Source organism: Notamacropus eugenii, chromosome 1 (assembly GCF_028372415.1).
Source record: "Notamacropus eugenii isolate mMacEug1 chromosome 1, mMacEug1.pri_v2, whole genome shotgun sequence".
NCBI classification, from domain to species: Eukaryota; Metazoa; Chordata; class Mammalia; order Diprotodontia; family Macropodidae; genus Notamacropus; species Notamacropus eugenii.
The window spans coordinates 175,936,707-175,949,550 of NC_092872.1; the positions used below are offsets into that span (position 1 = coordinate 175,936,707).

Genomic DNA, 12,844 nt, shown 5'->3' on the forward strand with positions numbered 1-12,844 from the left:
TTCTGGCATCTCACACAGTATTCTGCACAAAGGAAGTGCATTTTTAAAAATGCCCAGTGAATTCAATCAATATCGGCATCTGATTTATTAGTGAAGACATATTTAAGTACATGAGAACATCTGAATGAGTGGTAAACCTGATCCCAACAAACCACTTATATTAGGTACTCGTCATGTTTTGTTCAGTGCCCAATAAGCTATTCACGTTCAGTGAAAATAAAATTAACAGTAATCAGAACTCACCGAGGAAGAGGCTGGAAGTGGTCATAGGGCATTATCTCTTTAAATCCATCACTATGAAGAATATATTTAGCACACTGTTATTTTATCTTTTAGATAATTGATATATTTGACATCATGACATTTGCAGGTAGCATGAACCTCCCAAGAGAAGCCCCCTTTTTCCAATGACATCTCAATGTGACATGCTCCTGTTTCCCAAGTGTTCTGCCAACTTCATCTCTTTAATCTTCTGTGGTTTTTTCTTGCTTTTTCTCCATTTCAGAAACATCCCTGACACAAACCACCATCTAACCTCATTTCTAATATGAGAATGTATTTCACAGAAGCCCGGGCTAGTTAGATGATGAAAAATACAAATTATCTTCCATGACCAAAAGGTGGTATGTTTGGCCTCTGGCAGGGGAAATGGGCTCTCTTCTAGACAAAATTTTAGTCATGTCCCGTGCCTGCTACTATAGGTTAGTCTGGTAAAATACACAAGCATTATAGCACACTCTCCTATTAATTGGGTCTTTAGTTCAAGTATTCGTGCTCAGTAAAGGTCACGGTTAATGGTGATGTCCAACTGGGATTAAGGGAAATGGACAGTTTAGCTATAGGAAATGAAATCCACCGAGAATGTTTCCTTTTCCACTTGCCTATAACTCTCTCTCCGCCAGCTGGCATATTTATGTGAGGTTCTGGGACTTGATACTGTGATGTTATTTTAAGATACTGTAATGTTGCCAGGAAACCGCTTCAAGCAGTCCAAAAGTAAGCTGGTTCTAAATTGTGCAACATTATAGTTTCTGCTGGGTTTCTCTACACTCCAGCATTAACACTTGGTAGTTCTTTGCACAAATTTACAATTCATACCACATTTAATATGATTACTTTTCAAGCCACGACATGCTAATAAGTGACCCACTTTCACAGTCTGTGACTGGCAGAAAGATAAATTAAGTTGGAAACTTGGGAGGAAGAAATCCTTGATACCATATATGGCACCTCAAGGAGCAGAGGCATCTGGCCAGGTTTAACGTGTTCATGAGTTTTAACAGCTACATCAAAAGTAGATGCAGACCATGATTAAGAGACCAGGAGGTTATGCTGACCTGCCATGTAGACAGTTTAAGTTCATTTACTGGAGGCCAAGGAGATAGGCCTAGATTGCAAATGTAACAGTGCCAACCATCAGAATTTCTTCTTCCAAAGTCAAGAGTCAAGAAGGAAACTGATTCAAGGGCAAAGGAATAATTGGTATCAGTGAACACTGGTTTATTTGCTCCCCAACAAGTAACAATGCAAACAACGCACACAAACCTTGAAGGGCAAGGATCCATGCTACATTCCTTCAGTTTTGGCTTCGGTTTTGTGTTCTCAGGGTAGTAGTGACAATAATGGTCGGGAACAACCCGCTTCAGGCGAACATCCACACACTCAGCAGAGTTGAGTTGATATCCTAAGTAGGAAAAAATAAAAATACAAGGATTGCATCCTTTTTGTAGATGTGGAGCTAAAAGGGGTCTCAGAAGTCATCTTTGCTGGGGGTGGTTTTAGTTGTCAAAAAAGTTTCTTTATACTCCCTTTCCCAATGCTATTCTTCTACCCAGACTCTGTAAATAAAATTAATAATAGTTTGTATTTTTATGGCAATTTAAGGTTTGCAAAGTATTTTACAAAGATTATCTCATCTAAGCCCCAAACCAATTCTATGAGGCAGCTACCAGCTGTGTTACTATCCTGCTTGCTTGTTTTTAAACAGATGGGGAAATGGAGGCTGAGAGCTTAAGTGATTTCTCTACATTTTCAGTCTTTGAGTACTGGGGGTAAATTGGAACCCAGTGTCTTTCAAGTAGAATATTCTATCCATTATGACCATGTTGTCTTTCGTTCTCATCATTTTCCCTTGCAAGTCAGTAACTGAAAAATTACAATAGAGTGACCAGCTGGGAAAGTAAATATATTGACAGTAAGCTAATTTGGGACCCTAAAAAGAGAAAACAATTCGCAAACCAACTAGTTATAAAGTCTTTGAGAAAAAGCAAACACCTGGAAGGTATAACCCAAACAGATGAGAAGAACAAATAAAGAAAAGGAAGAAAAGTTGTACTTTCATTTCTGGCAAAGTTTGGCCCAATTTGCCTCCAAACTACACAAGTGCTACATTACTAAACATTTTTTCAAAGTAATTTTTCATGAACATCATCAGTTATTCAGCCCCTTTTCTTCCAAAAAGGCCCCAAACCCAAACATATATAATTGGTCTAAAATTCTATTTAAAGGATTGATTACTGAGAGTGAATTTGATTTCATAAACCACTGGGCTGCTTTCTTGGCTAAGAGAGCAAAGGCATTCATGAGCGATGGCTTGGATGTAAGCTGAGTGGAGAAGGATGCACTGGTATGCATTATAAAAAACAAGGTAGAAACCACAAGAATGAAAATCCAAATGGAGTCAATAAAATATGACTGTAGTACTAGTGCCAGTATCTACTGAAAGGACTAAAATATCAGATATCGATGGCAACCTATGCCCATTTCCTTGGCTCATCAAGAGCATCCACACATTGATTTTTGGATGGCAGGGATAATAAAATTGAGTTAAATGGTTCTGGCACCTCAGAGGTAAATAAAGCCAACCTTCCTAATCATCCAAGGAACCCAGAAAAAGGTCATTTATAGAAATCATGTAGACTAGAGAACAAACACAATACACTTGATTTGTTTTCAAAAACAAAATGAAACAACAAAGCACTAAATGAGTTTATGGTCTTTTGGGAAAGAAAGCATCTTTGTTCTAAGGGGGAACACAAATAAGAAAATGAGAAGGTAAGCATGTATAAGTTTATTATTTGGCATGGAAGCTGAAGGAAAGAAACTGTCTTTGCTCTTTCTCTTTACTTGTAAAGAGCTTTAGGAGTTAAATAGCTAATCTATATGTAAACATGTTTATATTACATATATGTATACATATATATGTATATGAAATCTATTTGTTGGCCCTCCCACTTGTAGATAAATATAAAGTAAGGACTGAAGAATAATGGGAAGACATTGCATTCAGGAGTCAGAAAACTTGGATCTTTGGCCCAGGTCCAACACCTACTAGCTATATGGACTTAGACAACTAATGTAGCCTTCCAAAACCAGAGCTTCTTCATCTATAAAATGGGGACATTCCTACTTGAGCTAGATACCTTATCAGATTGTTGTGAAGACAGCAGTCAGAGGCAGTGAAACATAGTAGCTTGAACTACTGGGGTAGTACTTGGAGTAACTGAACTGGGAATCAGGAATACCTAGTTTTGTATTCTAGATCATTATTATTGTTAGCTTCTGACATTAACCAAGTCCCTACCTCAGTGACCCTCAGTTTTCTTATTTGTGAAACAGGGTTAGCGAGAATATTTATCTGACTGGACTGTTAAAAGGATCAAATGAGACAAGGTCAGTCAGTCAAGCATTTATTAAGCACCTGGTGGGGAGGGAAGGAAAATAGACAATATATACTCTTGAGGAGCTCATGGTCTAATGCAATAAGAGGCTTTTATAAAACTTTAAGCACTATGTGAATGTAAGAAATATTATGATAAAATACAAAACTATGTAGATATAAATCATTACATTCTAGTATTAAAATCTTGCTACTATACAAATATGGCAGGGATTAAAGATAACTCTTCTACCAAAAAAAGAAAAACAAGTGTTCCCTAAGCTATAGAGAGAGTAGCCCACAATCCCATTCTATTAACATAACAGTCTCATAAGATTTAGCAAATCTGACCACTAGCTTCTGCAGCAAGAGCCCTAGAGGATGCTCAAGCGCCTTTCTGAGATTTCAGTAATATTTGCTGACTTTTTCTTACTTACAAGTCAATTTAGGAACCATACCTTTGGAATCAAACTGATAGTAATTAGCCAAATCCCACTTCTAAGTGCAACTCGCAAATGCAGAAGTTACTGTTGGTTTATTTTAGCTTACCTGGCATGGGTCCATATTAATAAATAAGAATTTAAAAATGCTTCATGATTGACAGATTGACCTAACAGGGTTTTAGGACATATATGCACGCAATGAATGAGGAGAAAAGTTTTCCTGCTAAAAAAGACTGATAAATATACATACACACACATTCCACACTGAGGCAGTGTAGCATGACACATCCAAAACCAGACAGTTCCCAGGTTCAAATATTGGTTCCTGCCCCTTAGCTATATGACCTTGGGTAAATTACCTCACTTTTCTAGACCTTAATTCCCTCATGTATAAAAGTAAGAGACTATGTCTGTTGACATCTAAAGTCTCTTCCAGGTCTCGAGCCAGTGATTCCTTTGTTTTCAAAGGATGTGATCATCCCCTTTGCTTAACTTTGATCGTGGATCATGGTACATTCAGAAGGTTTATGCTGAGGTTCTGTTATATGCAAAGTTCGCATATGCAAATCTGTAGGTATGATTATGATTATGTAAACCATTCCTTCATGGCAGGTCAGTGAGTCACACCCAAGTACATCTGGTAACTTGTCCTAGGCGCAGAGGAGAATGCCAGGAGCCCGGACCTGAGGGGATTAGGTCAGTTATGCATCTGCTGACTAGTATCAGCATTTACGAGAAAGCATAAAGTCTGAGTATTAATTTCAGGGAAGAGATTTGGCCCTAAGAATTTCTGAATCACAGAACTAGCAGGGAACCTGCGGACTCATCTGATCCAGCCTCCAAGCAGCACGCTGTCTAAATCAGTCCAGACAGAGGTCTATATTTTAAGGACTTCCCCTCACAGCATGCTTGGGAGTCTACAGTTAAAAAAAAAAACCTAGAGGTAATTTTTTTGCCCCACAAACAAGCATTCATACCATAGGCCACTGTACTTGTATCCTCAGAACCTAACACAATGCTGGAGCACAGGAGGTCCTTAATCAATGTTTACTGATTGGCTGACCATATATTTATAACTAATTAGAAGTCATCTTATCCAACCCCCTCATTTTAGATAGGAGGTAACAGGCCCATAGGTTAAATGTCTTGCCAAGTTTTCCACAGGCTAGCAGCAGAGAGGCAATAGAAACCCAGGTACCTTGGATTCCAAATCCAGCGCTAAGCTGCCATAGGAGCAAGTGATTCTCAAACTTAAGAAAAGAGGAAAGATGTAGGTGGACATTTCCTATGTCGGCTGGAATAACAACAGCACATAAACAAATGAATTTACATTGCCTTTAGAATACACTTTTGCAAGGCACATCACATGCATGATCTCATTTGATCCTCACAATAACCCTCTGAGCCAAGTACTATTCTCTCCATTTTACACATGAGGAAACTGAGGCTGACAGGGGTTAAGTGACTTGCCCAGGCTCACCCAGGTAGTAAGTGTCTGAGGCAAGATTAAAACTTGGATGTTTCTGATTCCAACTGAAGGGTCACACTCCACTGAACCAGAATTTTAGAGCTGGAATGTTCCTTACTGTCATTTGGTCCAACCCTTTTCACTGAGGGAATTGAGGCCCAGAGAGAAAGCTATTTTCCTAGGATCTCATGAAGTGAGTCAGCTGGAGAGTCAAGTCCAGAACCCAAGTATCCTGAAATAGTTCAAAGCTAGCAAGCTGCACTGCAAATACCCAGTTGACAAAAAAACCCTACTAATTGCAGAAACGCAATGTGGAGTAGTGAATGAAGCTTTGGAATAGATTCTGGACAAGCCTCTTATCCCTTGGTGCCCCTAGACTACTTTAAAACTATGGAGCAGATCTTGATCTGAGTTTGATAGTGAGAATTTCTTCACTGAAATTTCTCTATACCAATGAACTCACATTCCAGTCTGGGGGATTAGGGTAGAGGAGCTCAGGTACAACTTACTAGTTACCCCTCCCCAGGGTGTCTGCACTTTGAAAGGAGACACTTGACAAGGGGAAAGCCTTAAACTAAGGTAATTTAAGGCCAACAGTGGAAAGTTAGACACTATAAATTAGTGTGGGAGGGTTGTTTTTTTAATAAAGTGGCTATAACAGTTAGCTTTCAGGAATTCAAAGAGTATTGTGAGGCCTCTGGGTGGTGGGTCTGGAATCAGGAACACCTGAGTTCAAATTCTATCTTAGATGCTCACTAGCTATGTGACCTCCCTCAGTTTCAGTTTGCTCATCTGTAAAATGGAGATAATAAATGGCACCTAACCCAGGTGTATTATTATGGTATCAAATTATTATTGTATCAGATGAGATAACCTATATACAGCATTTTCTTAACCGCAAAGCTCTATATTAAATATTATTGCAATCTCATACTTACAGGAGTAGTTGATAATAAAAATAATAATAGCTAAAATGTACATAGCACTTACTATGTGCCAAGCACTATGCTAAGCGCTTTGTATATATTATCTCATTTGATCCTCACAACAACCCTGGGAAGTAGGTGCTATTATCCTCATTTTACAGATGAGGAAACTGAAGTAAACAGAGTAAGTTGTTGGCCCAGGGTCAAATGGCTACTAAGCGTCTGAGCCTGATTAAAACTCAGGTCTTCCTGAATCCAGACCCATCTATCAATTTTACCACCTAGCTGCTCTTAGATCTAAACTCGAAGTTTATTAGTATCACAAATAAGCTTAGTAGACATAAGTACTACTACCAGAAAGGTATAAGACAGGTATTAGCTTTATGCCGCACTGTTATCACTAAGTCCCTCTGATCTTATTTGAAAAAATAAAGATTCAGCATGCCAGGGGTTGATAATGCTCAGCAAGTGGCCTTCACTAGGCATGGATGGCCTACATATGTGTGTATAAGGTAGGGGGGAACTAGTGGATATTAAATTAAGGTAGACAAAGTGAAGTGGAATCACACACACACACATACACACACACTCACACACACACCCATCTTGTCAGGGGCTACACTCCTATATGTTCTCCATTCCCTCTAGCTGTCTATCTGCACAGATCCCCTCAGCCTACATCATGGATCTTCTTCCCTCCCTCCTCATCACCCCACCCAAGGAAAAGAGAAAAGATTGTGTCCTAAGCCTCCATGTAAGACAGATCCTATACAATCTTAGGGAAAAGCAGAGGTTGTCATCAAGACAATTCAAAGATAAATGCTTCCTAAAGAGTTATTCTAAAAATGAAGTCATGGTCCCCATTTTGAAATTAGATTCCTATTATTTATTTTGTTTTTAAATTGCATTTCAGAATGAGCATTCTTTTGCCTGAATTGTCTCAGTTATCGATTGCTTCACTCTTCTTTCATCCTTTTGTTATGAAGACAGGTCTTTTTGGTTCAAGAGAAATATATTTCATTGAACCTAAAGAGTATAAACTTACTAGTTGGTTGGAAAAAACTTACCAAGTATAGCATGGACCATTAAACTACAACACAACAAGGTTAGCTTAAGAGCGTTGGAAAATTTATTTTAAGGCACCTCAGAGTGAAGGGGATGGTAAATATATTCTCCACATGATCTGGGTGGTGACTATTACACCATGGGCAGTTTTAATGGAATAAACTCTAAAAGGAGATCCAAGAGCTTATTAGACAGGCCCCAAAGCAAGAATTTGGAGGGCTGAGCTGGAAATTATACTAATTTAATTTAAAATGCCAGACAGAGAAAAATGAAGAGGAGGGTAGAGGGAGTGGAGAGTAATGGAAATGCTTTAAAGACAAAACTCAAATCTCTTCAAGAGGCAGGTAAATGAAAGCTACCTTCTAATAAGCACAAACATGGAGGCACCAAGGTCTAATAGAAAAAGCACTGGCCTTGAGAGCAAATGGGTTTGAATATGGCTTCTGACATGATCTATATGAGCATAGGCAAGTCATTAAAATTTTGTCAGACTCAGTTTCCTCAGGTGTAAAAATGGGGATCATAATACTCATGAAGATCAAATGAGATATCTAAAGCATTCTGTAACTATGAAGCATTTTATCAAAGTTGGGTATTATTTTCTAATCAGAAGGATTTGTCCAAAGAGGCAGCAGGGCCTATCTGAGAGTACACCCGGGGATAGGGTGGGGTGAGAGAGGGCATTAGGACATTTAGTACTTTGCCTAATTCATTCATTCTCTTGTTAGCCTTGAGAAAGTCTCTTACTTTCTCTGCTTTTCTGTGGGGAGTATGGAGATAGGAACACATGCCTTACTGAGATGTCGTAGAGCTAAAAAGTAATCACATGTGTGAAAGGATCCCAAGCTCTCCATAAGAAATGTTCTTTCTGAATCTAAGCTTTAATTTCCTTTCCAAGAGTTAGGAAAAATCCATAGTGCATCCAGAGTGATGAGCGCTACAGCCATTTACTTTACCGAGGAAGAAACGATACAAATTAGGAATTTTGGCATCATGGTCTTAAAGCCACAAAAAGTGGGTGCAAATACCACTATTAACTACTAGTTCTGTGATTTTCCATGAGTCACCTCATCCCTGTGGGCCTTCATTTTCTCAAATAGCAATGAGGATGCTAAATGTATATCACCTACCTCACATAGCTATTTGAAAGCTCAAATGAACCAATAACCATGAGGATAGCTTATATAGCTTTAAAGGCACCTCATGTAAATTATATTAATTTATATTCATTTGTATTTCATTTCATTCATTAATTTCATTGTATTCATTTTTATTTCACCATTTCAGACATGCAAACTGGCCAGTCCTAATTCACAGGTGAATGTGTTCATGAACAGCCTCTGCTCACCTCCTCCACATGTTACAGTGCACGGAAAGAAGTCAGTTTGTCTCCACTGATGACTGATAGGTTGGTAGAAGAAGAACTGGACCACGCTGTCTCTGGAGGTGGTATACCTGGTCTAAAGAAATGTTCATTACAACACATTTGTATACTTATGTCAATACTCTCCCCATGTTTCAATATATAAGTGACATGTGTCAAACTATATGGGAACCACATACTCATAGTTAAGAAATCATGGTACACAAAAAACAAACAATGCAACGAGCAATCAGTAATCTTGAACGGTCATCTTCACAGTATCATCAGTTCAGGAATGCTTAAACAATAGACTTTCTTGTGACATTGACAGAATTTCCAGATCACCAGGAGGGATCGCACTGTAAAGGAAATTGCTATTCAAACAATCTGTTGTGGCTAGATAATTTGTCAACCAATATTACTCAACTATCATCTAGGGGATAATTTTTTTACAAACTATAATTTCTGGATAATTCAGCCTCAACCCTCTGTTTTGAATTAACCACCTGGATAATTTAGAAGAAACATGAGTTTTGGAGGCACGACCATATTCATTCACTGGACAAATTAAGAGGATAACGGCTAACCCTACATTTCAATGTCAATATGAATCATTTCCATTCTATTTCACTGAAAATTATTATTTACTACCTGCTATATTCAAGCACAAGGGATACTAAGTGGTTAGATGCTACAGGGACATATACATTTAATTAAACACTTTAAAGTGCCTACTGTGTATAAAATGCTGAGTGCTGATGAGGTGAAGCATATATGGTTCCTGCCCTCAAGGAGTTTATTATCCAGGAGGGAAGATATGACACGTATATAAATCGTTATACAAATTTGAAAATTGTAACAAGGTTAAGTGTGCATGGGGGGGGGGGATTGCGAATATTTGCTACTCTGTATTCAGTATCTTTTTTAAATTCCATATTATTTGGCATATAGGGCTGCAATAGAATTATTTCTGTATATTCTACCTCCTCTTCATTAACATTCTAACCCCATGCCCAGAATTCATATTCCCTCTATATTTTAGACAAGAAAACAAATAAAAATATTTTCCCTTAAAAATTTCTGAATTTTCTCCCAATCGTAAATTTTTTAAATTTGGAAATATTAATTGTTACTGTCAACAAACATTTCTCTAAGAAATAACTGCTTATATTTATCAGAGTCAGAGTTAAATTCAGGAAGCTGCTCTGTTGACTGCTATGAGGTGGGCAACACTGCATTCTCTACATCTGACCAAATGTCCTACATCCCTCTCCTCTTTCTTCCTCTGGCCTGGGGCCGTAGGTCTATGGCCCCCAAATGTAACCTAAATTCACAGAAGTGACTGGAGATGGGATTTAAGATTACAAATAATTTCCTGGTCCCTTTATTAATCCCTGTTTCTAGAGTGGTTCTTCCCCCAGAGTGGTTGTTCCAAACATTCTTTTCTCTTCTAAAGCCACCCATACCCCCACTTTCAACACCTCTCTCTTAACAGAGGACCATGTCTTGTGTTTCACTAAAATTTTTGAGGTTCCCTATAAGCAAGCTCCATCTCTTCCCCAATTCCAGACTTTAAATCACCTCAGAATCATTTCCCTCCCTTGTCCTTTACCACTTTGCTCTAATCTTGAATGATGAAGTCAAGACCAAGCCCTTTACTCCATCTTTTAATCCTACGTCATCTTGTTGTTTCCCAGAAAGCTCCTTCTTCAATTATCCCTCTACTTTCACCAATTTTCCATCTCTTTGTCCATAGGTTCCTTCTCTCCTGCCTTAAACAAGCCCAATACTTCTACATGCATTAAAAAACCTTCAGTTGAATCTGTTCTTTACTTCTAGTTATTATCCTAGATATCATTTTTCTAGTTACTTCTAGTTATTATCCTAGATCTCATTTTTCTAGTTATTATCCTAGATCTCATTTTTCTAGTTACTTCTAGTTATTATCATAGATCTCATTTTTCTCTGTCTCACTTTTGACCTTGGCACCCCATCATTCTGGCCATTCTCTCATCTTTGGATTTTCATGACCCTGTTCAGTTGTACTTCTCTGTCTAGTTACTGAACCAATCTTTAGTTTCCTTTAAAGTATTATCACATATATCCCATTCCCTTTCTACAGATTACTTCTAGTTCTCCATCCTGGGCCCTCTTCTCTTTTTCTCTATACATTCTCTCTCAGTGAATTTATTGGCTTCCATGAATTAAATTCTAATCTCTATCACATGATTCCTTAGTTCTCATCTCTCTGTGGAGTTCCAGTTCCACAATTCTCATCTCCTGATAGATATCCTCGCCTCGATGTCCCTTGGACATCTGAAATTCAATATATTCGAAACAGAGCTTAAGATACTTGATATACTCTCACATCTTCAATCAATTGCCCATTTTTTCCTAGTCCACTTTTACATCTCCCTTGTCTGCCCGTTTCTCTTTATTCATACCACAAAGAAAGTAGTCCATACTCTTACCATCCCTCCAGCTACCTAGCTAGAGTCCTGCCATGCAGTATTTTCCCTCTAATCAATCCTCCAAACAGCTATCAAATTAATATCCTAAAGAACGTCTGACCATATCACTCCAACTCAAGAAGCTTCACTGATTTTCTATTACTTCTGGGATAAAAAGATAAACTCTTCTGTTTGACATTTAAAACTCTTCACAACTAGGTGACTATCTTTCCAGGCTTTCCTTGCATTTGTGTGTGTGTGTGTGTGTGTGTGTGTGTGTGTGTGTGTGTGTGTGTGTGTGTGTGTGTGAGAGAGAGAGAGAGAGAGAGAGAGAGAGAGAGATTAAACCTTCTGCTAATTAAGCCTATCAATACTTTCAATGCATAAAATAAAATATGTAAGATTACAAAGGACCCCAATTATACTGAAATGCAGTCATCAAATGTGTAATTAAATAAAAACATTCCATAACTCCCAGGTTAAGAACTCTTACTCTCAGCCAAACTTGCTGCTCCTCACATACAAGCTCCCCAGTTCTATCCCCCCAAGCCTGTTACACTCTTCCTCCTCCTCACAAACTCATGGGCTTAGCTGGTGTTTAATAAATGCTTACTGATTTATTGATTGGTTTTCTCCCCTGAAGGAATGTTCTATCTGGTAGCTGAAAAGAGTAATCTTCAAACATGATATTTAAAAGAAATGAAGTCTAAAGGTAATAACAAATGATTCAGTATGGGTTTTCCCTACGAAGAAAAAGCTACTGAGATGGATATGACAATAGGAAATTTCCAGAGATATAAATAAAACTGAGTCCTTTATAGCAGTGGTGTCAAACTGATTATAGAAAGGAGGGCACTAAACCTTACACAGGAATTCTTATAGCCTGAATACTGACTTAGAAAACCACATGTTAACATCATCTACGTTCTGCTGTATTTTTGTTTGTTTTGTCTGGAGTCTTACAAGCTGGTGACTGATACCTCTGTTTTACAGTATATAAACCAAATCTTTTTTTTAAAAAAATCCTGGATTTCAGGGTGTCAGAGACAGTGAGGATCCTCACTAACTATGAATTCAATCACTGCAGGACCTTGAGGGGGTCCTACCATGATGGCTATTTTCATGTTGAGCTAATATGTTCCCTGCCCTTCCTATTCTTAGATTCAGAGTAAATACCAGCTGAGACAAAATTCTTCTCCCTGTCCTAGCTCTTCCTAACTCAGTGAGAGTTAGGGACTCTATCCTATCCATCTTAGCCTCTCCAGTCAATGGAGAGGTGGTATCCTCCACCTTCCTATTCCACTGTATTTTTTAGACCCACTCCTTCCTCAACTCTGTCTTGAACAAAGTCTTCACTGTTTACACCTTGAATCTTTTTTGCATCAAGAGAAACTTGGCGCTTGCTCTGGACCTTACAATCTATATCAATAACATCTGAGTTCCTTCTGGCAGGATTATCTGTCCCCACATG

The 12,844-nt window shown here is 38.3% G+C and overlaps 1 protein-coding gene across 8 annotated transcripts in view; it reads right to left on the reverse strand.

Annotated features, from left to right (window-relative positions):
* Positions 1-12,844, reverse strand: part of ADAMTSL3 (ADAMTS like 3) — a 562,343-nt gene that overhangs the window by 163,319 nt on the left and 386,180 nt on the right. For all 8 annotated transcript variants that reach the window (XM_072619353.1, XM_072619328.1, XM_072619322.1 and 5 more), the window contains exons 10-12: positions 8,909-9,020; positions 1,546-1,684; positions 244-294 (exon numbers count right to left, since the gene is read on the reverse strand). In XM_072619353.1, the coding sequence (XP_072475454.1) occupies positions 244-294; positions 1,546-1,684; positions 8,909-9,020 (302 nt within the window). The remainder of the gene's footprint in view (positions 1-243; positions 295-1,545; positions 1,685-8,908; positions 9,021-12,844) is intronic.